General features: G+C 44.9%; 2 protein-coding genes across 11 annotated transcripts; both read right to left on the bottom strand.

Moving 5' to 3' along the window:
* Nucleotides 1-270: 270 nt before the first annotated feature.
* LOC111601834 (serine/threonine-protein kinase phg2) lies at nt 271-16,823 on the bottom strand. 10 transcript variants are annotated; one of them, XM_030223517.1, is made up of 4 exons: nt 16,669-16,823; nt 8,050-8,729; nt 2,056-2,476; nt 271-1,740 (listed from the first exon to the last, which is right to left on the bottom strand). In XM_030223517.1, the coding sequence occupies exons 3-4, from the start codon at nt 2,446-2,448 to the stop codon at nt 322-324; spliced, it is 1,812 nt and encodes a 603-aa protein (XP_030079377.1). In that variant the 5' UTR covers nt 2,449-2,476; nt 8,050-8,729; nt 16,669-16,823; the 3' UTR covers nt 271-321. The 10 variants fall into 10 exon arrangements, with proteins under 10 accessions (XP_030079377.1, XP_023174431.2, XP_023174432.2 ...); XM_023318663.2 differs by having other exon boundaries at nt 16,665-16,823; XM_023318664.2 differs by having other exon boundaries at nt 271-1,737; nt 16,665-16,822.
* A 1,033-nt stretch (nt 16,824-17,856) lies between these two features.
* LOC111601838 (putative mediator of RNA polymerase II transcription subunit 26) lies at nt 17,857-23,750 on the bottom strand. The gene is made up of 4 exons (XM_030223535.1): nt 22,188-23,750; nt 21,289-21,736; nt 19,153-20,944; nt 17,857-19,026 (listed from the first exon to the last, which is right to left on the bottom strand). Exons 1-4 carry the CDS (start codon nt 22,870-22,872, stop codon nt 18,127-18,129), a joined length of 3,825 nt encoding a protein of 1,274 aa, XP_030079395.1. The 5' UTR covers nt 22,873-23,750; the 3' UTR covers nt 17,857-18,126.
* Between the last annotated feature and the right edge of the window lie 905 nt (nt 23,751-24,655).

Raw genomic sequence — 24,655 nt, forward strand, 5'->3', positions numbered from 1 at the left:
CGTTAGGTCCGTTATGCTAAGCTTTTCCTGCTGCAATTCCACCTGCAGCTCCACCACATCATCGTCTCCATCCTCCTCATCGTCTATGTCCACAATGGATATGATGTCGCTGCTGTTGCTGTTGCTGTTGCTGCTGCGATTCTCGAGCGTTCCAGCCAGATCGGCAGATTCGTCGTCGAGATCGCTTTGCAGCAGCCCAATATCATTCAAATCGTCATCATCATCATCATCAGCAGCAGCATTGCCAATATCATCATCATCATCATCGTCGCCATCGCCGTCTCCATCATCATCATCGCCGCCGCCGCCATCCGCTTCGGACTAGCTGCTGCTCGACTGCGTTTGCAGCGCGCTCGCTGCGGCTGCGCTGCCGGCGCTGACGGCCACGCTGGCCCCAATGACACTGTTGCCCGGAAAGTGGCAGAGGCACGCCGGATTCGGATAGTGGCCGGACTGTGAGTCCAGCTTCTTGGTCAGCGTCTGCCAGTACTCGATCTGAGCATTCAGCAGCTCGATCTTCCGCTTGCGCTCCTCCACGGCCAGCGACATCATGTACTCATTGTGCTGACCCCGCGAGCCGCTGCTGCTGCTGTTATTCAGGTGGTTCAGGTTGTTGTTGTTGCTGCTGCTGTTGTTGTGATTGTGACTGCTGCCGTTGCTGCCGACACTGTTGTTCAGATTGTTGCTGTTGCTGCTGTTCGCTGCGGCACAATTGATCGCATTGATGCTGCTCACGCCGAGTCCATTGTAGCCATTGAAGCTGCCGGCAGCAACGCTGAGGCCGCCGCCCGGCTGCTGCGCATGCACCTTGTCGCGGCTCTGATGCCCGTTGAGCAGCAGCTGAACACCGCCGGCAACGTTCACGTTGTTGTTGTTGTTGTTGGCGGCGCAAACGGCAGCAGCGGCAGCGGCGGCGGCGGCAGCAACTGCTGGCGTCTCGGCCCCTCGCACCGCGCTGCTCGCCGTGTGGCCGCGCGCCAGACGCGGCAATTGCAACGTTTGCGTTGTATGCCGCGTGCTGCTGCTGCCGGTGCCGCTGCCCACGCCGCTGGTGCTCGCATTGATGGCCGCCTGCAGCGATTGCGCCGGCGGATGCTGTACGGCGGACAGGCCCAGGCCATTGAGCAGCAAATGCTGCTGGATCTGTTCCGCTGTTAGCTCCAAGCCATTGCTGCTGCTGTTGTTGTTGTTACTGTTGTTATCATTGTTGTTGTTGTTGCAGCTAATGCTGTTGTTGTTGTTGTTGCTGCTGCCGTTGCTGTTGTTGGAGACATTCTGCAGCGCCTTGCTTATGCTGGCAAAGGCGCCGACGCGTATGTTGCCCACAGTTGAGAGCGTGATCTCGGCCTTGGGCAACCCGGCGGACATGTAGCTGCCGGTGGATGAGACGGAGGTCTTGGTGGAGCACACTGGTGAGCTAGAGGCACGTGGCACTGGATCGTTGCTGTTGTTGTTGTTATTGTTGTTGTTGTTGTTGTTGTTGTTGCTGCTGCTGCCATTGGCCAAATGCGTGCCGTTCATGCGGGGAAAGCAGCCGTGATTTAGCTGACGCAGATCCGCCGCGAACAGCTCATCGTCATCCTCCTCGAGACACACTTCCGGCACCTTGGTGCTGGGGCAGTCGTCATCGTCATCATCGTCCATGCAGTCCATGCCATTCTCTGTCTGTTCATTGTCGCTAATTGTCTCCGATTTGATCAGAATGACATCCGTGTCCATGCCCTCGTACATGGGCAGCTGCTGCCGGGCAAGAGAGAAAAAATACCAAGTTGCAGTGTTGTAAAACGCTAATTGAATAAATACGTAACTCTAAGACTATTAACTAAAGCCATTCCCGGTTTGAGTTTGGCAACTAAAAAGCTCCTTGGGAAAGCTTTTTGCAGTGTTGGAAAACGAATAAAATGAGCTGCATTCAGGTGTGTCGAGTCCAGAGATTAAGCGCGGATTAGTAGACCGAACTAAAGCCAATTGGTTGGGAATGAACTTCGTAGTGTTGGTAAACGCGAGTAAGTGTTGGACAACGCGAACTTAACTAAACTTTACATATCTGTATACCTTAGAATCTTCAAAGTCATCGGCCAAGTGACGTCCATTGCCGGTCGCTTGGCTGCCAGCACCGTCGGTCTGCTCGGATATGTATTGGGCGACCGAGTCCTGTTGGGAGAGCGTGTTGAGCAGGTCCATGAACGAGCGATTGCCCTTGTCCTCGCCGCACAGATCCTTCTTGAGCAGCAGCTTCATGTTCTTGTAGAGCTGTCGCAGCTGCTTGGCGCTGCGCTGGTGATAGACCTTCGAGTTGAACTCCTTGGCTATCTGCAGCCAGACCTCGTCCTTCTTCCGATTGGACTCGGCGTCTGTGCGCTTGTTCTCAATAACATCCTTGTACTGGGCCGCATAGCCGAGCACCATGTTACGCTCCCGCTGCGTATACCGGGGAGTCTTTTCCATTTTCAACCGTTTGCAAGACGTCTTGAAGCTGATCGCAAAGAGGCAAGTATTTTAGAGTTAAGTACAGTTATAAAGGACAGATCGAGGCGTCTTAAAAGCAACCTAAGCTACAACTAATTAGAAGTAATTTAATGAGAAGTCATGAAAATCGCAGAGAAAGGTTTTAATGGGAAGAGAGGGAGAGGGAGAGGGAGAGGGAGAGGGAGAGGGATAGAGATAGAGATAGAGATAGAGATAGAGATAGAGATAGAGATAGAGATAGAGATAGAGATAGAGATAGAGATAGAGATAGAGATAGAGATAGAGATAGAGAGAGAGAGAGAGAGAGAGAGAGAGAGAGAGAGCGCGCAAGAGGGGTGATAAGCATTCTACTCACTCTCACTCTCACTCTCACTCTCACTCTCACTCTCACTCTCACTCTCACTCTCACTCTCACTCTCACTCTCACTCTCACTCTCACTCTCACTCTCACTCTCACTCTCACTCTCACTCTCACTCTCACTCTCACTCTCACTCTCACTCTCACTCTCACTCTCACTCTCACTCTCACTCTCACTCTCACTCTCACTCTCTCTCACTCTCCCTCTCCTCGAGCTTATCTAGTCACAACGTTTACCGCTTAGACTATCTTAGCTAAGAATTCAATAAATTGCTTAGATAATTTGTGGGATAAGTTTTCTATTTTGGGAAATAAGAAATTTCAACTTGGGCTAATGCTGGGAGCAGAGCTCGGCCCTCTGCACGTCACGCTATCCAATCAATTCACCTAACTATTAGATGCGCCATTCTTTAATTAATAAATGAAAATAAACATGAGGGGAAAAACAATTGAAGAGAATAAAATGAAAACGAACGCTTAACTCTTTCGCACACATCCATCTGAGCATATGTACAATACGATTATTGATAACACGATATGGTAGGGGCGTGTGTGTGTGTGTGTGTAGATGGCCTGGCCCAGACTGTGTCTGTGTCTGTGTGTGATAAGCTGGCGACGCAGCTAGCGACTAGGCCAGGCAGCAGCTAGACCCGGCATAAACCAAAAACCGTTCACTAAGAATTTCCACGAAATCCTTCATGACTGTGTTTTCTTCTTCTTATTTTTTGGTCAGTTCAGGCACTGAGTAAGTTGTGCTTATGATTGATTTTATTTCATTTCATTTCATTTCATTTTTATTCTTTCCTTTCTAGCATTGATAAGCGCAAAAGCTTTTGTTTTTTATCGATTTGTAATGTTTTACAATAAGTGCAGGGGTTAAAACCACGAAGACTTTAAGCTTAACTTAAAGCTTTAAGCTGCACAAGCTGAGCTTTTAAAGCTTGTATCTATAATTATATATATATATGTATCTATGTGTCTATATAGAATACAGAATGCAGGCCCAGACTAAAACAATAATGTAAGGCAACTTTATATCTAATCTCAAATTGGAGATTAGGGCGCCAACTCACTCACACACACACACACACATACACACGCACATATATAATCATCGAGTAAGAGGGAGCGCGTGAGAGCGCGCGTATTCAATAATACTCACGTTTTAAGGCCGCGCCAAAGCCGGCAAAAACACACGCACACACACAGAGAGACACCCACACTCGCACACACACACACACAGACACACACAGTCAACGAAAGAACCGAACGAGGAATAGGCGCAACGAGCACAACAAAATAAAAACGCCAGCAACCGACTTTCGTTGGGTGGTTGGCTCGACTGGGATGGTTTGAATATTTCTTTTTTTTTTTTTGGGTGCAACAACGGGACGATGACGACGACGATGGCGACGACGACAACGACAACGCGACAACTTCGCGAGCAGCACCAACGAAGCACAAAGCTTGACTGAATTCGAGCAAATAATAGCTGGCGCTCAGAAGTACCGTTGGGCAACAACAACAGCAAGAACTAAAGCAGCAGCAACAACAAGGGCGACGTCAACTGACGGGCAAACAAAAATAGGAATACCGCGCAACAACAATTCAACAACTGCGTCGCAGCGCCCCCTGACGGCCCCGCATAAAACGTACATATGAACACACACACACATCTACACAGCTGCGGCTGAGGCTGAATGAGTCCGTCTGTTTGCCCTCGCAGCTTTGTGCGCCTGTGTGTGTGTGTGTGTATGAGACGTAATTAAAGCTTGAAACCGAGTTTACAACAACAACCCCGCAACGACAACGACGGCGACGACGACGACGACGCGCGCATGAGTGAGTGGGAGAGCACACAACTGTAGGCTGCGTGTGAGTGAGAAAGGAAGACAGAAGGAGAGAGCAAGAAGAGAGCGCAGCGTAATATAACTGTTAAAGAGGCCGCGCTTGCCAGCACAGGAGACTCAGACTGAGACACTCAAACACACACACAGAAGCGTGCTTGCTGAGAGCGAGTCAAAGCCGCGTGTGGGGCAAACAATGAGCTCAGTTTATAAATAAATGCAATGCATATATACACATTTATATATGTGTGTATGTATATGTTTTTTATGTATGTGTATATATATTTACACTCACACGTGTAGAATTCTAAGTGAATGCAACTCCAACGTCAAGTTGGTGTTATAACATCCGCCCACGCGCGCCCCTCGGCTATACGCCTAGAACATAAGTGAAATGTTTTAAGCGCAGCAGCAACAAAGTAAGGGTTGACAGCGACAGCGACGCCAGCAGAGACGTTACGGCAGACCGAAAACCGAACGAAGCTCAAAACGAAGAGCAACTGAAGACTGACGTGGGTCGCTCTCGCTGCAGCTAAAATAGCCCGAATAATAACAGAAGCGCGGATGTAAACAGAGATGAAACAAATGGACATGGAATGAAATACAAAATACCCTGCACTAATAATACTGCAATGCATGCACATACATACATACATACATATATATATATATATATATATATATACATATATATATATATATATATATACATATATATATATATATATATATATATATATATATATATAGCTATGCTTTACATGTTTATCTTACAGTTGAAAGCAATTGCCATAACCCTCATATGTATCTAAGCTGTATGTACATATATGATGCATACAGGGTATGCACACATACATACCTACTTGTGTACTCAACTATGTACTATATATGTGCTACATATGCACATATTTCATGAGAATAATTGCAGCATATGTGAGCCCAGACATAAACGTAAGCTCTGCATAACCCCTGAATGTGGTAGTATATGGAGCGTTACGTGCAACATGTAAGCCTGACACTATATGATCGTAACTATAATATATGGCGGCTAATGCAGTTACGTTACATTACGATCCCAACAACTTCTGTTTAGCTCATTCTCAATGAAGTTTAAGCTTACACAGTTAACTTTAAATGGAGAGCTTTAACTGTACTTCAAGTTTGCTTGCCCAGGATCAAAAGCCCAAATCATTGATATTTTGCTGCTACCCCTAGCACAACAAGAAGAAGAGATCTGATGAAAGTTATCGTAAATTGAAAGCAAGTGTGCGTGTGTGTGTGTGTGCGTGTGTGTGTGTGTGTGTGCGTGTGTGTGTGTGTGTGTGCGTGTGCGTGTGTGCTTGGGTGCATTACAAAGCGTCAGCATTGGTATGGCGATGTCGACTCAAGTCTTAAGATAAGATTAAAAAGAAACCCAACTGAATCGCAGTCAATGATTCTATGTGTGCATATATGTGTGTGTGTGTGCTGTGTGTGTGCCTTGGTGCGCGCTATCTATGAAATCCATTGACAATGGGCCAGGCAACGGCTTTCTGCTGAGCAATGCAAACAGCAGCAAAATTTTTACTTCAAGCACGATACTCAAGTCTACGTACATATGTAAAAAGCTGCAAGCAGCGGCTCACAAAAGATACAAATGTATGCGTGTGTGTGTGTGCATATCTCTGTATATGTGTGTGTGAGCATATAGACATGCATGTCTGTCTATATAGTAAGCGCTGCTTTGCTCGCTCGTACTAAAGGCACAAGCCTCAAAGCGACACCTGACTGAATTTATCTGCACTTTACACACATATACACATACACACACATATACACATACACACACACACGCACACTCAACTAGACACACGTTGCTAAACAGCGCCCCTTCATACCGTAAACTGTGTCCATTACTGTTCGCCGCCCGCCCGTAACCCTTCAATAGCCAAAGCGCCCGCCCACCCCTGCCCCTCCCTGGAACGCCTCGCCAGCACAACAGGTGGAATTATTTACTGATAAGCCGCTGATAAAAGCGAGCCCAAGTGCTGGGTTTTGGGGCATACATATATATATATTTTTTTTGTTCTGCTGCTGCTGCTGCTGCTGCTGCTGCTGCTGCTGCTACTCTGACTGTTGCCCAAACACTCGCTTGATTCTATTTGTAGAGCTCTGATATTGGTAATGGCCGCGTGACTATATGATATCATATATGAGCACAATACTGTCTTTAACTACATATATATATATACATAAATATATATGTTTATATATATATAGACGCTATCAAGCTACAGCAATGCTTTGGGGTTTTCCTTATGTATGATTCTCCTTAAATGTATTAGACAATCTCATTTATAACATGTGTCTGGCTAGATATAGATATCGATCATGCTATATAGAACACATATCATTTATTTTCCACAGATATAATGCATATGTGGCTTCTAGCCATGGCCATCGTTGCGTATGCGCAATTTTTGCAATGGAGTTAATTCTTACTTCTTCTATATCTAGGTCAAAATATCGAACAGTTATACACAATATATGTGCACTATACTGAAGTCTGGCTGCATAGGTTTCAGAAACAAATGAATTCTGAACGTAATTTATTCGTAATTTGCATTCTTCTTCTTTGCATTCAATTATAAATTAAAATAGGATATCTTTTTACTTGAGACGCGTTTTCATTTGGTTATGGTGCCGCACTACTATTTTTGTGAACACTCCTCTCTAGTATATATGCTCAGCGTGTCACTCGTGTCACGACTGCAACAGCCATCTCTAGTCGACAGACAAGTCACACTATTCATTTGTTCCCGGCCTGTGGGTTGAGCAAGTTTTAAGTTCTAACTGTTTGTTGGCTCTTTGATAAGACTGGCCGAAACTAGCGACTGACAGGGCCTTGGTCACGAGTGTTGCTCCCTATACATATATATATGTGCGTATGTATGTGTGCATGTGCGTGCGTACGATGAGCTGCTCCAGTATCGAGCCAGCAAGCAGCGATAATGTAGAGTTTTTATGAATTATAAGTTAAATTGGCAAATTTATTTCAACTGCAAGCTGCTTCCCTCTCGCTCTCTCTCTCTGACTCAGAGACTCATATAACTGTGACTTCCTTTTACCTCCCGCTCTCTCTCTCTCTCTCTCTCTCTCTGACTTCCTCTAATGTCGAGCTAAAAGCTTCCTTAGCTCTTCAGGCTCTAGCGCACAACGCTCAGTTCAAAGCGCAGGTGTGCACAGGTAACAAAGCTGTTTACCGTAAGCAAGCCAAGTGGGCTGACTCGGACAGCTCTAGCCAAGGTTGCCAAGGCACAAGCAACTCTACAATAAATAGGCTACACTTGGTTTTAGGCTAGAGTATTGGGCAGGTAATCGCAGAGCTGAACTCACCTGAGTTTCGGGCCGGCTACAGTTTGAATAGTTGCACCACCAATGCAATGCTGCCTGCACGGTGGCTCTGAGGCAGCGATACGCTCTCGTTGGCTGTTGTTGTTGCTGCTGCTGCTGCTGCTGCTGTTGCAGTTGTTGTTGTGCTAAGAAGTTGCAGTTGCTCCAGACACTTGACAAACGTTTCAATTACTGCCGCAAACTATCTTTGATCGTTCACAATTTCGCTGGCCAACGGCATTGATGGGCGGGTTGGGCGCTGCACACACAATTGGGCTGAGTCAGTGCCGATCAGTTTATTTGATTATTAATCTTTTCTCTTGTATTTGCTGTTCGTTCTGTTTGTGTGTTTTGTGTCTTGTTTTTGTTTTGCTCTTCTTGGCTGCGATTGCGCTTCACACTGCGTATGCGTAATTTTTTCGTATTGGCCAAGCTACAGCTGCCAGCTCGCCTGCCTGTGTCTCCTCTATGTGTGCACGGCGTAAGTATGTACCTCGATCAGACTCTCTCTCTCTCCCTCTCCCTCTCGCCCTCTCTCACTCGCTTTGTTAACGACGCTCGTCTCGCTCTCTCCTTCGCTGCGTTCCTCGCTCTCAGTTGAAGACTTTGTTTTTGCGTCGTGCGCTTCTTTGTTGCTTTGATTACGTTTATAGTTGGCGGCAGTTGTTGTTTCAAACCTTGGACTAAAATTAAAAATACATAGAATCGAATTTGTTAGCATGAAATCACGTCCATACGTAAACATCACAACAGATACACACACACACGCACAGCTGTGTACGAAAAATGAAAATCGTGACGTCGCAGCTTCTGAATGAAAATGAAATTGCAAAAAAAAAAAATACAAATAAAAATATAATAAATAAAAACTTTACGGATTTTATTTAGAAGAACTGAAAACTAGAAAACTGAATATATAAATCACTTCACGAAACGTGTCTCAAACCTCGGCGCTTCGCTCTATTTTACTGCTTGCCAGTCTTGGAGATAATGTGACTGGCTTCAGCGACGCGAGGCGACGCGACGGCCAACTCATGCTTTGGCTGTTTGGCTGGAACCCAATAGGCGGCTAATATCTAATCTCTGTTAGCGGCAGCTTTATCTTATCGCCTTAAAGGTGAGCTTGCGGCTCCATGGTTACTGTCGCATTATAATATGGCGCGTAGCACTCCAACAGCAACAACAATACGCTGCAATTCAATTTGAAGCACCCCAAATACACACACACAGCCTGAACTGGCTGCTTTAACAGCCATGAGTCATATCAAAAAGGGGCGCAGGTGTTGAACCTGTTCACTTCGCTTGAAAAAGCTTCACAAAAGGGTTGCTTAAGCGCTTTTCTCTCTCTCTCTCTCGCTTACTCTCTGTCTCTCTCTCACTGGCTCTCTTGCTTCCTCGCTCTTTCTGCAGAGGCAGCTCAAGCCAAGCTTGCGCAGAGCTTTCATAAAGCAGTACCTAAGCAAAGCTTCAAACAGCTCTTTATGTACATCTATAACGGTAAATGCCTACATAAATATATATATAAATATATATATAAATATATATATATATATATATATATATATATATGTATATATCGGCATATAGCTAGCTATATATACAGCTGTCTAGCTGAAGCACAAGCGCGGCGTGAGCCAATAAAACATTTAACAGCAGCTGCACTCGAGCAATGCCTGACTATAAGATACCCTAACCAAGCTTTGGATGCGCTGCTGGAGTCTCGAGCTACAGCTAATGCGAGTGCTCAATGCAGTCAGGCTTCTACATTAAGACTCGCCTCTTCAGCTCGCTGCCAACTCTGCCAAGATCAGACGCTGACTGACTGCTAGATACCCAGACTAAACTGGTTAAACTCTTTTTTTTACTCCGCTGCGCGAAAGTAGACTTTAGTTTGATCTCTAAATGAAGTACGACAAGTGTCTGAGCCTTAAGACAAGCAGCGCTGCTCGAAGTACCTTCAAATTGAAGCATATTTAAGGCCTAATGATGATGCTAAGGTGAAGTTGATTTAGCCGCAGGTGTTTAAAGAAGCCGCACTCGGGCTTAAGCGTAACTTGAACGAAAAATATGTCTAATGCAAGCTTCAATATGCTATTATATATATTATTTATATATATTTATATAATAATTTGCTGGAAATCTACTGTGATTGATCTCAGATCTTAGAGATATACAAAAGCTCGCGCAGATGGCGCATGTTATCGAACGTGATGTCTGAGGCTGGACACACTTGTGCCCTGAAGACATAATGAGATCATATTATATGATTATATGAGCCAAGTCTGGACTCGAAATATGTGATCTTGCTGCAGCCAAAGTGAGTCTGCAAAGAGACATCGAAGCCATTTAAGACCGCAGACCTCGCCAGCCCCGCCCACTCAGCAGGCAGCGGACGGTCATACGCTTAGCCAGAAGCGAACAAATTATATTGTAGTATGCGCTGTGCAAGTGAAAATCAACAACAATAACAAAAAAAAGCAGCAGCACACACACACACAGACACATGCACACAAACACACGGAAAGCAGGAAAAGCGCAAAGCGCGAACGAAAGCGTTTTACCGTCTCTCTCCCTTGTTCTTGTGCTCCCGCTCTCGCTCTCTCTCGCTCTCGCTCTCTCCTCTCTTTCCGTCTTGATGTGTTTTGTTTTTAATTTTGGATCCGTTTGTCGGGATTTCGGTTCTCGGCGCGATGAAATAGTCACAGTCGCAGTCCAATCGAATACTGAAAACTGAATTCAGGCAACCAACTCGAATTGGCCGCGGCCCGAGCGCCACGAGCGGCCGAGCAGCCATCGCAGCCTGTTGTTGGCGCTGTTGCGAGCTGAGCAACAGCAGCAGCCGGCAGCGCATTCTCTGCCGCTGCGCCGGCTGTGCCACTAGCTGTGCCTCTATCTCTGGCTGTGGCCGTGATTGTGGCTGCTTCACTTTGCCACCCGCTTGCCACACCCCCCCCCCCCCCTCCCCAACCCCAACACCTCGCTCCACTCTCTCCCTCTTTCATTCTTGCATCAAACAGATCCACCTTAAACCTAACACCCCCTCAGCCAGCCCAGGCCCCCAGTTTGGTGCCACGTCCGTCCGTTCTATTGGGGTCTCTAGCTGATCGTCCAACAAAAGCGCCGTGTGGGGTTGGCGATTTTCCAAATAAAAGTTCAAAGTGTGCGCGCACACACATGTGTGTCTGTGTGTGTGTGTAGGTGTACATAAGTACAGCGGAGGCAGCAAGAGAGTGAGTAGCCAAGAGAGAGAGAGAGAGCGCAGCTTCATGGCCCACAAAAAAAAAAATAAATAAAGAAAAAAAAGAAAAGTCAGTCGGAAAAACGTTTCGTATTTATGCACAATAGAAGGAAAAATTAACCTAAACATTTTGGCCAAGTTTCACATTGTGTGCACATTCCATTGCCATTACACAAAATTAACTGAAAATTTGCATTCAAGCTAATCGGGCACGATATAAATATATATATGGCTATATATGTGTGTAGTATATAAGGCTTGATCATTAACTTTTCCGATTCAGATATAGATATGGAAATTTGGGAATACTGCGAGTCCCTGATCTCAGTCTTAACTTGTTTGTAACAATTTGATTGACTGACTGAAAACTAATTTCTGACTGAAAGTCTAACTGAATGATTGATTGAATGACTGATGATTGATGAAGCATTTGATTGACGGGCTGACTAATGGACTGACTGATTGATATTATTACTGCGTTGTTTTTAAGTAACAATTTGATTGACCGGCTGATTGAACTGTATAATTAATTGTTGAATGATTGACTGACTGACTGACTGATTGGCTGAACAAGCAACTGACACATTGACAGACTATTTGATTGATAGATTGACAAACTGACTGACTGACTGACTGACTGACCGACTCACTCATAGATTGACTGATTTAGAGATGGTTAATTGAATGACTGATTGGCAACAGATTGAGCGACTCGCTGATTGACTGATCAAGTATTTAACTGACCAACTGATTGAGAGCTTGTCTAAGTAATTGATTGAAGAGACGACTGATTGACTAACTGCTAAATAGACTGACTAACTGACTGACTGACTTAATCAAGAGATTGATTGAAGCACAAGCTTATAAATTGACTGCCTGACTGAATGAAGACAGACTTAGCTCAAAGATAGATTGATTGATTGACATATGAACTGACTGAATGACTACTTCTAGACTTGAACGACAAATCGAGTGACTTACAGCATAGCTGATTGACAAACTGACTCAATTGCTGACTGCGTATAAGGTTTAACTACCAAAAGGCTGGCTTACAGCCTCACTGATTGACAGTCAGATTGACTCATGTCAGGTCTACAGATTTACAGTTTAAAGCACAAAAACTGCCTGCTCCATCTAATGTATGAGTTATCAATGGCTTATAAAGAACCGGAACATAAACATAGGCTTTGCATCCAACCCAATGCATGCTGATTATGAGAAGGCTTCTGTTGACTAAAGTCGTTTGACTATGGCTTAATTCTCTGTGCATTTTAGAGGATTCAAGATTGACTTCTTAGGATCTATAAGCTATATACACGCAAGATAACAAATCAATGGTATATATAGAGCATGCCCATCCTTGAATATATCAGTTCTGGAACAGGACTTGCATATATATATATAGAGAGAGATATATATAGAGAGAGATCGTTATATAGTACATCTCGATCGGTGGTTCAACTTGTTTCGCTTGCATCAATTAGAACGTAAGCACACAACTGTACTTTATGCATGGTCCAACTTGGATACTCTCTGAATTATTTCGACTTTATAAATAGACACGGATGAGACAAGGCGGCGGCCAGACGTGAGACGCGAAACAAGATGTGAGATGAGATCGGGGCCAACCGAGAAAGATCGCTTGATGTGTATTTGTATATATATATATAAATATATATATATATGTGTGTGTGTGTGTTTCTATATATTTTATGCATATATATATAATGCTTCATAGCTAGAGTTTAAGCTTTCCGCTGCGCACGATTTTCCACAATTTTCCTGCTCTCTTTGTTTTTGATTTTTGGCTTTTTTGTTATTGTTTTTGCTTATTTCATTTCTTTTCGGGAAACTCGAAACTAATGAGGCCGTCACGTCCGTGGACGTTGCGTCATGAAGGGGCCCCTGGACTTGGGGATGGCTTCGCAGCGAGCCGACGCGCCACCCTGTCCGAAACGCCGCAACAACAACAGAACTCTGCACCAAGTGGCAAGAGCGTCTGCACTTGAAGCGCGCCTCATCCGGGGGCGGGGTCATGTTGCAGGCATAGATACACTAGGTATATACATCTAGCTATGTATAGATAAAAGTGGAACTATGTATATATATGTATATATATAGGCTCGGTTCGTTTGTGCTTTGCTTTTGCCTGGCTCTTGAGTAGGAGAGCAAAAAAGACGAAGAACCAGAACCAGAACCAGAACCAGAACTAGAAGAAGAACAGCAAGAAGAAGAAGAAATCATTGCGTTGGTTTTTCTTGGCACTCTTGGTTTTTCCTCGACTGCGCCGCGATTTGAGTTCAAATTTATTTTTGGCAGCAACTTGAGTTGTTGTCGGTTGTTGTTGTTGTCGGTTGTTGTTGTTGCTGCTGCTGAGTTGCCTCACCTCGGCCTTAGGCAAGAGGCAAACTGCGAGCTGACAACTGGCTACTGAGAACTGGGATCAGGCGCACGTCTGCCTAATCTGTGCGCCTGCGTGTGTGTGTGCGTGTGTGTGTGCGCGTGTGTGTGTGGGGTGCATGCGCCGTTTGATATCAGTTGCCCATCTCGTGTCTGTTTGTATAAACCATTTAAAGGTAATTGAACTTAGCTCCGTTCCATGCACCTAGGACAGCCATTAGAGCCGAGCCCAATGTGACCGAAAATGAGAGCAAGAGAGCGAGAGAGCGAGAGAGCGCGAGAGCGGGCGAGCGAGAGAGCGAGAGGAAGCGCAAGCGAGCGAGTGCACTGAAATGAGCGCTATAAATATGGCCAAGCCAAAAATAAACGGAAAGAAGCTTTGAGTACACGCCATGGGGCTGCCCATAAAATGAGATATAGGGCCAAGAGCGTTAGACAGAGATGGCCGATGTTGTAGCATTTGGTAAATACACAAATTTGTGTTCTAAACTTAAAGATGACGAGCGATTTAATTATAGCATCAAGCAGTTTAGTTGGATTAGACATAGCTTCAGTGTAAAATTTCATGTGCGACTCGGTATAAATAAAACGCGCGATTGGGAAATCTTTGGCGTTAGATCGATCGGGAGGAAAACAGCGTTAGATAGAGACATATCTGGAGAAGGGAGGGAAAGAGGAAAAGATTTCCTGAACTGCATTGGAGGAGAGGGGCGAAGAATTTGTTACCCGGCTTTGCACGGCTTGCGAGCTTTTTGCATTTCTTTACCGAAACTCAGGAGCTATAGATCTTATGAGATATTATCTATAGATACTCAGATAGCAGCGATCTAAGCACTAGATTGGCAGTCTATAGCTCTTATATTCCCATAGTTTCTAGCTGTATAGCTCGCATAGTTGCTGAGCTCCTAGTTCCTGAGATAAATGATTTTAGGCATACGAGACAAACGTGAAAACTTAATAGATAGGCTCAACTTTTGAAGCTAACTAAAAAAATCAAGTATTTTACTAAATATGCAAAGTGTTTTAACATCGAATACAATAAATTAAATTTGAAATATTCCAAATATTTTCTATTTTAATAGTTTACGAGTTTTTCAAGTATAAAAAAAAGGAAAACTTATCATTCCGAGCAATTTCAACCAACTGTTGCAAGCTTAAAGCACAGCATTAGGCGCACAGCTTTTTGGAAAAAGGTAACAAGCCAAAAATTGGGCATAAATTAAGCATTAAAAAATCTTTTTTTGAACTCAGAAGTTTCGGATTTCCACCCGAAGACGAAAACAGCTGCGAGTCCAACTCAAAATTGTTTGACGATATTTTTAGGCTAAAGCGTCAAAAACATAAAAAGTTTTCCCTTCAAATGTGCGCTGCACATTGGGTAAATGATCAAGACAAGGTGCGTTAGAGAGAGAGAGAGGGAGACAGGTAGAGAGGGGGCGCAGCTAAAGGAGTGTGAGTGAGTAAATATGATTGCATAGGGGGGATGGCTGCTCGAATTGTGCCACAAAAGCCAAAGTTGAAATGAAATAAAATTAGAATATAGCAAGAAATATGCAGACATACATTGTATGTATGTGGTGCACGCATACATGCATATGCTTATAGATAATATGGTATGTATGTGCATATGAAATTATATAATACTAAGCCGATAGCTTAGGACAGCATGTCACTAAAAAAATCGATAACAATTAATTCTCAGCGTCAACTGCAAGATGATTGCAGCCACAACACAAACGACAAACAAAAACAAAGCCAGAAACGAAAACAACAACAACAACAAAGACTGTAATGGCGCGCTGGCAGGCAGCAAACTAAGCTAACTGCAAAGCAAAAGCAACAATAAAAAAAACAACACAAAGTAACGGCAATGCTGTTCGGCTCGGCGGCTGTAAGCACGAATCAAGCAAAGCCGAAGCCGAGGGCAGGCCAGCGCAAGCTTTGGGCAAAGGACAAAGCTCGCAACGTAACTTGCATAAGTGTATGCGTATAAGTACCTCTGTCAATGTGTATGCGTGTGTGAGTGTGAGTATGGCCCAATGCTAAAGCGTGTGTTGATGTCATAACTAACGGCGAAAACGCGCACGCCAAGGATAATGCGCCACAATGGCAACAGCAAGCCATAGCAGCGGCAGCAAAGCCCACAAAACCATACAGCTGTGAGCCACCCATTTTGAAACACGTTTTAAGACGCTGTCAGGGGGGTTGAAAACCCAACAACAACAACACGATGAAGAAGAAGAAGAAAGTAAGGAACAATAAGAACTGGGAATCCGGCTCAAGGGAAGCTGCGCACAAAACTGCGAGCCGGGAGCCGAGCTGTGGCCGCGTTTCGAAACGCTGCTGGGGTGGAAAATACACTCACACAACACACACACACGCGCGCACGAAGACAAACTGACAGACAGACAGTTTGGCGCGGCAAGACACAAACACATAAATATATGTAGAATACACAAATAAAAAAAATACAACTCCAATTGGATTTGGCAGCAATGCAAAGTCTTGAGACTGGCATAACTCACGCTTAGCGCAACATACGAAAAAAAAGACATCAACCGTTCCTTTTGCTGCATGCTTGCCTGTTTGTGTGTGTGTGTGTGTGTGCGTGCACACGCATATACAGCTGTCAATTTTAATATACGCTCCGAGCATATTGCACAGATTTTGAGCTAGACTTTGCTTCTAACCTCACACGCACTATACCAGAAAACACGCGCAGCGCAACGTTTTGTTTACACTCTGCAACAAATACTAGCACACACAAACAAACACACTCAATTTTTAATATATTTTGCTTCGTTTCGGATTTGCTTACTTCAGTCTGTTATTAACAAAAACAAAACAAAAAACAACAACGGGAACGGGAACGGGAACGTGTGTCGTCACATGCTGCTCGCTGTTAGACAAACAAATTCATATGCGCAAAACAAAATAACCAAAAAAAAAATAATATATATATATATAATTTTGTACGTACGTACGCTCGAAGGGCGGCAAGCGCGCAGCAGAATGAAGCGAACGCGTTTAACTGTAGTCGGCAAATGGCCAGAATTCTTGTTGCTGCGTCGCAGTCGCAGTCGCTATTGCTGTTGCTGCTGCTGCTGCTGATTTCGTTTCGGCTTTGCATGGCTTGCACACGATTTCGATTCCTTCCTTGCCACTCAAGCGCACCCATACATACGCACGCACAAACACACTCCTCACTCACTTACACACACACACACGTTCACAGAGCTGCCTGTTTGACAGCAGAGCAGAGAAGTTTCAGTTTTGAGTTTGGCGCGATTAATGCATTTGAATGCTCGTGCTTGCTGGCACGCATGGCAAATACAGTGGATTGTTAGACAGAGACAGACAGATATTAGTTATGAGCTAATACATTGCTGAGTTTACTTTAAAGGACTGCAGTCGTAACCTCTGAGCGACCAATAAGCATTTCAGCTCATTATCGATATCGATTAATTGAGCATATCTTTCGCTTAGAGTTGCCACTGCGTTGCCTACGAGCGTGAGTGTGTGTGTGTGTTTGGCAGCTCTATTTATCACTTTGAGCTCAATTAACGGTTAATCAAATCACACACGCGAAAAGCTTCAATAGCAATTTTGTAAAAATATTGTTTATTTGTAATACAAAATAATATTTCTTTTTATTTAATTTGGTTGCATTTGCATTTCTTTGTAACAATTACATTAAATTAATATAGAAAAATTTTATGTACGCTATATTAATGTTTTATTTCTTTAAGCTTAATCTGACAAAAAAAAAGTAGACGAGAAACATATTTATATTTTACTACAAATATAAACTTAGGCTACACATAAATTAATGTAAGAAATCATATGAATGTTTTTTCCTTTCTTTTTTTTATAATTATAAGCATCTTTCTAGCCTATTTAAATAAATACTCTTGACAACTTAATTTGATTAATGAAAAGAAAAAAAAATATGTTCGCATTAAAAATTGTTCAAACGGTTAAAGCTTTGTTTGACGATGATCGAAATTTAACTTGTCTTAATGCAAAATTAGAAAAAAAAAAATAATAAAAAAAAAGATATATATCTATTTATATGTATGTATGCTAATCGCTTATTACAATTAAATTTTTTATTATTAATTTTTAGGCTTAAATAAACTTGTGTGTGTTTATATCTGTATATGTAGATTTTAGTGATTTTTTTCTACTTTTTCTTTTTGTTCTGTTTCTCTTTTTGTTTTGTTATGTACAACGCACGATTGCGTATGTGCACCTACAATTTTGTTTTGTTACAAAATAACATCCAATTAACCAATTACATTCACTTTGTCACTTCGTCTAACTAATTAATTAGGTTTCCCTTTTCTTTAATAGCATTTGTACTTGAAATTTTGAAACGCGTTGGCAGCACCACTCACACTGCCATTTTGTTCTTCCCTCTCTTACTCCACTGTTAACTCAACCTAACATTGATTTCGCCGTCTCGCCGTTGTTGTTGCTGCTGCCGCTGCTGCTGCAACGGCTGTCCGGTTACGCGCACTGTAACAGCTGATGGCTGTTACTAGCGTTGCCATCGCACTGTTATTGTTCAGACTGTTGCTGTTAAGGCTTCTGGCGCTGCTAGTGCTGCTGCTGCTGCTGCTGCGCAGCGACCAACGTTTGGTCAGATCAGCTGCTGCCGCCGCCAGCGCCGCCGTGTAGGCGCGCGTGCCAATCGCAAGCGTCGGCACGACTGCATTCAACTTCTTTGGCGACGGTGGCGGCCGCGCTGCAATGCCACCGTTGCAGGACTGCAGTCGCGTCGGCTTGCTAAACTGACTGCTGCCGCTGCCAGCGTTGATGCTGATGCTGCTGCCGCTGCCCACCTGACTGGCGCTTAGCGTGCTGCGTCGCTGACTGCGCCGCTGCTCGCGCTCCTCATTGCTGCGACGCATACGTCGCGAGCTGCCGCCTGACGCTGCGCTCGCTCCTGTTGCGGCTGTTGTTGTTGCTGTTGTTGGCGTTGCCGGCTTGTTGAAAGTGTGACTGGATTTGTTGTTAGTTTGCCTGTTGCTGTTGCTATTATTGTTGCTGTTGCTATTGCTGCTACTGCTGTTGCTGCTGCGCAGCGTTCGCTTTGTCATGTCCAGGCTACTCAGCTGGCAGATGGTGCTGCGCAGCTGCCGCTTGCTAACAGCGCCGCCGGCCAGGCTGAGGCTGTGACTGCGACGCGTCATCATGACGCTGCTGCCGCTGTTGACGCTGCGACGTCGACTGCTGTGACTAATGTTCACACCGCCACCTCCTCCTCCGCCTCCGCCTCCGCCGCCGCCGCTGCTGCTGTTGCTATTGCTGCTAATGTTACTCTTAATGCTGACACTGCTGTTGCTGCTGCTGCTGTTAACGTTGCTGCTGCTGCCGCTGCTTATGCTGGTGCTGCTGCTGCTACTGCCGCTTGGCAATGCTTCGCTGTTGCTGTTGCTATTACTGTTGTTGTTGTTGTTGTTGTTGTTGCTACTGCTATTGCTGGTGTTGTAGGCAACAATTGCTGTTGCGCTGGCGGCAATAAATGATTTGCTTTTGCTGTGCTTGAACAGCTGTCGACGACGCGTTTGCAAATGTTGATGATTCTCATTGGGCACGTTGCGATAGCGACGCAGAGGTCGGCGTATGCGCGGCTGCACTGCTGCCAACTGTTGCTGCTGTTGTGTTGCCGGCGGCAATTGTTGCTGCTGTGCGACAGCGGGTAGCTGTTGCTCACTTGCAGCCACGACCACAACATTCGCCTCCTTCTCGCTTACAGTCGTGGGCGTCGGCGTGGGCGTGGCTGGCAGCGTGGAGCTCACTTCGTTGTCCTGCAACGTGGCCAAGTTCGGTTCACGCCAAGGCGATGCATAGGCGAACGAGGAACAACTGGAGGAACTGCAGTTGGAATTGGAACTAGAGCTGGCCTCAACAAGCAACAGTTGCTGTTGCTGCTGCTGCTGCTGTTGCTGCTGCTGCTCGCGCTCCAATGCCACCTGCTGCTCCTCATCGCGCTCCTGCTGCAGCAGCGCATTAAGCGCTAGCAGCTCCGCTGGCTGCTCCACATAGCTCGCTTCGTGTTGCTGTTGCGTCTGCTGCTGTTGCTGCCACCTGTTGCTATGTGCACTCACCGCCGCCTCCTGCTGCTGCTGCTGCTGTTGTTGTTGTTGTTGTTGTTGCTGCTGCTGCTGCTGTTGCTCGCGTCGCGTCTCCAGCTGTGTCAGCGAATAGCCCTCCTGTTGCTGGTAGCGCTGCTGCTCCTGCAATATCTCCTGCATGCTGCTTTGTTGCTGCTGCTGCTGTTGATTATGCTGTTGCTGTTGTTGTTGTTGCTGTTGCTGCTGTTGCTGATCCGCTGGTTGATGCTGTTCCTGCTGCTGCTGCTGTTCATTGAGCAATGTGTTGTAAGACTCGGCAAAGCTGTACTCCGTGCTGCTGGCATTGACGGATGTGTTGCTAACGTAGCTATCGTAGCTATGCTCCAGCTCCATCTCACAGCTGCTGTTGCTGTTGTTGCTGTTGCTTTTGCTGTTGCTGTTGCTGTTGCTGTTGCCATATAGCTCCTGATCGTGTTCCTGCTGCGGCTGCAGAATCTCTCTCAACAAATCCTCGTCCACCTCTTGGCGGCGATGACGTATTAAAGAAGTTGTTTGCTGCCAGCTGGAGATCGATTGCTGCAGGGATTTGCGCCAATATTTGCTATGCTGCACTACATCCTCGTCGACTTCTTGCTCTGGCTCTGGCTCTGGCTCTGGCTCTTGCTCTTGCTCCTCGTCGTCTTCCTCTTCCTGCTCCTCCTCGACCACCTCCTCCAGCAACTCCTCCTCAATGTAATAGTCAAAATTGCGATACGGCTCCGGCGGCAAGTGCCGCTTGGCCAAGGCACTGTAGGGCGTGTCATGGAAGTATTCCTGCTCCTCAATGTGGCCGCACAGCTCCAAGTCGAGTTCCTCCTGCTCCTCCAATTGAGCTGCCAAGCTGCCAGGATATTTGTTCTCCGCATCCATTGGTTCCAGCTCGGCCGTATTCGTTGGCGCCGCTGCCGTTGTTGCTGCAGCAGATGCGGGCGTCAGTATCACAGTTACAACGGACGTGTTGTCCGCGCGCATCTTTTTGTTGGCCCAGGTCTTGAGGGCCTTGTCGACCAGCGCCTTGCTAGGATTCATTACGTCCTGCTCGTGCAGACACTCGCCAATGAGATGTTTCTCCTGCACCGAGTCCACTGCCTCCTGCGGGTTAACAACGTTCCAAAGGCCATCCGTGCCGAAGATGAGACATCTAAACGGCAAATTTCAACATTAGTTAAAGATATTTTTAAATATTTCAAGTGTTGGTAAGTGCTAAGATAATTTGTCAATGTTGGTTAACGCATATACATATTTAGTGTTGGTCAATAACGTTTAAATCTAGCTTTAATTAAAGCTAATTAATTTCAGCTGAGGTTGCCAAACGAACTATGTTGATCCATATTCAAATTGAGTGTTGGAAAACAACACTAACTTTAGTAGCAGCAAGACGCTTTTTTCAGTGTTGTTCAACATTGTTAGTTGAGCTATATTTGTAAACATAGCAATGGACTACACTAAACTATACTCGCACAATATCAATTTCTAGAGACACACCTGAACGTATTGGGATCAATTTTGACCACTTTAACATCCGGATCGGGGCTAACGACAAATTCCTTGCAGCGCGAATTGTAGCTCCATAGATCGCCCAGCGAACGTGCCACAGCCAGAAAGGGTATATCATCGACGAGGGTGCGTCGCTTGATGGGTCCACGATGCATTGGATCGCGCGGACGATTCCAAACGACTCGCGGCACACCTGACTTGATGGCCACCTGGCCGCCGGAGCGCTGAATGCGCGCCTTCTCTGCCTGTGATTCGGGCTTGTGATCCGTTGTCAATTGTTTGGCGCGCCAGCGGCGCTCACCCGGATTCTGATAGCCGAGCACAATGCCCGAATCGCCGACATGTCCAATGTAAATCTTTTCACGGCGCATAAAGGCGACCGTCGCTGTGGTGCCGGCGGTGCTAAGATGTCCATTAGCTGTACGTGGCCACTTTTCTATAAGTAAAAACAAAAATAATAAATTGGAATTCAAATTGCTGTCAACGATAACAATATATCGATAAGTCGAGCAATCGTATTTTATCTAACTTTACACATACACATTTCTAATTTGACATTTACTACAATTTCCAACCGTTAAGATAATAGTTTTGCTTTTATTTTCAGTTTAAATTGATAATCTTAATCTCTTTTCATGTTTGTGACGTCAAAGCAACAATAATTTTAACGAAAACCTTTCCAATTGTGCACACTTGCTGCTCTGATATCTGCTTTTGCATGTATTGCTGTCTCGCCTTAACGTATGATTATAAAAGGCACACGCAGCGGGGTTGCCAGCATATGTCACATTGCAATCAGATGGCAAGCCTATGGAATATTCCACTCGGCCAATCGATAAGCGATTATTATTATAGCTAGCACATATATAGTTGACTCGCTCACTCACCTTGCTCTCGCCACATGGCAAAGTGTGTACCAATGTAACCTTCACGTATCGCACGCAGCACATCCTCATCGTTATCGGACCAGAATAGCTTCTGCTTCACAATCTCCAGCATGAGATGCTCCTTGGCATAAAGTGCTGCCTCGGTACCGCCGTGGCCGTCATAGATGCCAAAGAATGCGTATTCTAGCTCGTGTGTTAGCGGAGACTCTTGATATGCCACAGAGAATTGATCCTCCATATATTTGCGACCGCCCTGGCTGCACTGACCGGTCACACGCATATTGACGCCCAATGTAGGTGTGGAACTGGCGGCAGTTCTCTCTTTGCTTCGTTGCCTGCTGTTGACATTACCGCTACCTTTGGTGCGCATCGGTGTCGCTGCAGAGCAACTGCTGCTGTTATTCGTAGTTTCTGTTATGGGCGTGGCCAGTGGATCCTCATGTTTGAAATTGTCGCACGCTGATCTTGAGTGAACAACAACATCAAGCATTGTGTTGTTATTGTTGCTCGCTCGGGAGCAGCGCTGTTCAGACATTGAAGCCACTGCTGCTGTTGCTGTGTCGGGATTCACATTTGGACTCGCATCTGTATAGTAATTTATAACATCATACTCCACATGGGCAACATCCTGTTCTGTTTCCATTGGAAGTCTGTTTGTTGTTGTTGTCTGCATGCTGGGCAGCATTTTTGCATTTAAAGGAAAGGGGGAAGGAAAGTTGGGGCTGGTCGCAGCCGGTGCCCGTTTTGTACTTGTTTTGGTTTTGTTTATGTTGCTGCTTCTTCTTGATAGCTTAGTGCTACTGCTACTGTTGTTGTTTTTGTTGTTGTTGTTGCCTTCGTCTTTCACAGCAGTGTTGTAATTTCATGTGACATTTGGCACTCGCACTCCCAATATTGACTACTATCGTTGCCGTCTCGCTCCCACGTAAACTGCAAACAAAGTGTGTGTGAACGAGCACACTACTGTCTGCTTCTTTGTTTGTCTACGCTGGACGACAAGCATGCATACGTGTGTGTGCGTTTTTATAGTATTTACGTTGGTTGTTCTGTGCCTGTGTGTGGCAGCTTGCCTTCTTCTTTCTATTTTTTTTGTTGGTATTTTGATTTTTGTATTGGAAACCGCCGCCAATTTTTACCGTCTTTCGCTGCTTATAATTCTTTCACTTTGTGCTAGTATTTTGTTCTGAGCTCGTGTAAAATTATGGGAAATTGTATGCAGTCAATGCCAGTTGCAGTTTCACCTTGATGGAAAATCAGATTATGCGCGCGCTTTGCGAACACAAACAAAACTCGTTTGCAGCCTCTTTTCAAATCTTACAGTCTTTATGTTGTTGTTGTTGTTAAAACCGTTGCCGCAGAGCTCTTTCTCTTTAAATCTGCAGTTTTTGTTGTTAACGAGCATTTTCATTAGAATATTTTCGAAATAATCACGTACACACACACACAGTAGCAGTTTGTTAATAACACAAAAACGAAATCAAATAGAAAGCAAGCGAACGAACGAACAGAGAGCAGCAGAGTTGTAGCAGTAGCGTAAGTTTGACGGTAAAAAAACAACTGAACAGCGCGCTGCGACTTGTTTGTGCTGCCAACTCACAAAATAAGCGGGCGCTAAACAAGCAGCAGGGCAGGCAGGCCACTCTGGCACACAAATACACACACGCATGCTCATACGGTATATAAACATGTACATACATGCATACATCCGTTCGTATGTTTGTGAGCATATATAAGAGGGAGCGAGCGAGCAAGCGGTCGGATAATTGAGTTGATGTGCTGCCTGGGTTGCCAGACGCGCTGAGAGAAAAATTGTGAAATTGCTCAGCAGCAACACACACAGCACAGGGTTGCGGTGAAGAGGCAAGATCCTCTGCATATGACAGGTTTGCGTAACCCCCTAAACTAAGGTTGGCGCGTTGCTTATAAGTTCGAAGTGCAACTAAGTCAGTCGCATAAGGAACAAATTTAATTGTCTTAAAGAAACTAATTAATCACTACAATAATCTTTTGAAAATATTGCATAGGTGAAAATAAATGTATATATATGCACATATATTAACGAAATATAAAAAACTTAAATGTATATTATATATGCATACATATGTACATATTTTAAGAGTTTGATGAACTTTTAATATTAGAAAACCCTTTTTACTTTTATGATACTAAAAATTACAGCTATAAAAATTTATGTATAATTATTTATCTATACCTAGGTTTATTTTAAAAATCGTACAAATTGCTAACCAACGGCCACACCCTGCATAAACACAATCTGTGTACCCATCTTGCAGCCCTGAAATATTAGTCATCGGCAGTGCGCTTTAACGCTCTTGCATGTTGTTGTTTTGCTGGTTTTATCCCACACTCACACAAGCAGCTTATGTATGTACTTATAGCTGACACTAATAGCGGCGAGCAAACAATAGTGGTCCTGCTCGCACCTCTGCATTGGATATCTTGAAATG

Source organism: Drosophila hydei, unplaced genomic scaffold (assembly GCF_003285905.1).
Source record: "Drosophila hydei strain 15085-1641.00,03,60 unplaced genomic scaffold, DhydRS2 tig00000232-arrow-arrow-pilon, whole genome shotgun sequence".
NCBI classification, from domain to species: Eukaryota; Metazoa; Arthropoda; class Insecta; order Diptera; family Drosophilidae; genus Drosophila; species Drosophila hydei.

What these genes read in the sequence shown, in the direction of transcription:
- LOC111601834 (XM_030223517.1), bottom strand. Translation starts at nt 2,448, where the DNA reads ATGGAAAAGACTCCCCGGTATACGCAGCGGGAGCGTAACATGGTGCTC. An exon ending in ATGACTTTGAAGATTCTAAG is followed by an intron (nt 1,741 to 2,055) that starts GTATACAGATAT and finishes CTTGCCCGGCAG; the next exon opens with CAGCTGCCCATGTACGAGGG.
- LOC111601838 (XM_030223535.1), bottom strand. Translation starts at nt 22,872, where the DNA reads ATGCTGCCCAGCATGCAGACAACAACAACAAACAGACTTCCAATGGAA. An exon ending in ATTGATCCCAATACGTTCAG is followed by an intron (nt 20,945 to 21,288) that starts GTGTGTCTCTAG and finishes TTTGCCGTTTAG; the next exon opens with ATGTCTCATCTTCGGCACGG. An exon ending in CCAGCAATAGCAGTAGCAAC is followed by an intron (nt 19,027 to 19,152) that starts AACAACAACAAC and finishes AGCAGCAGCAAC; the next exon opens with AGCAGTGTCAGCATTAAGAG.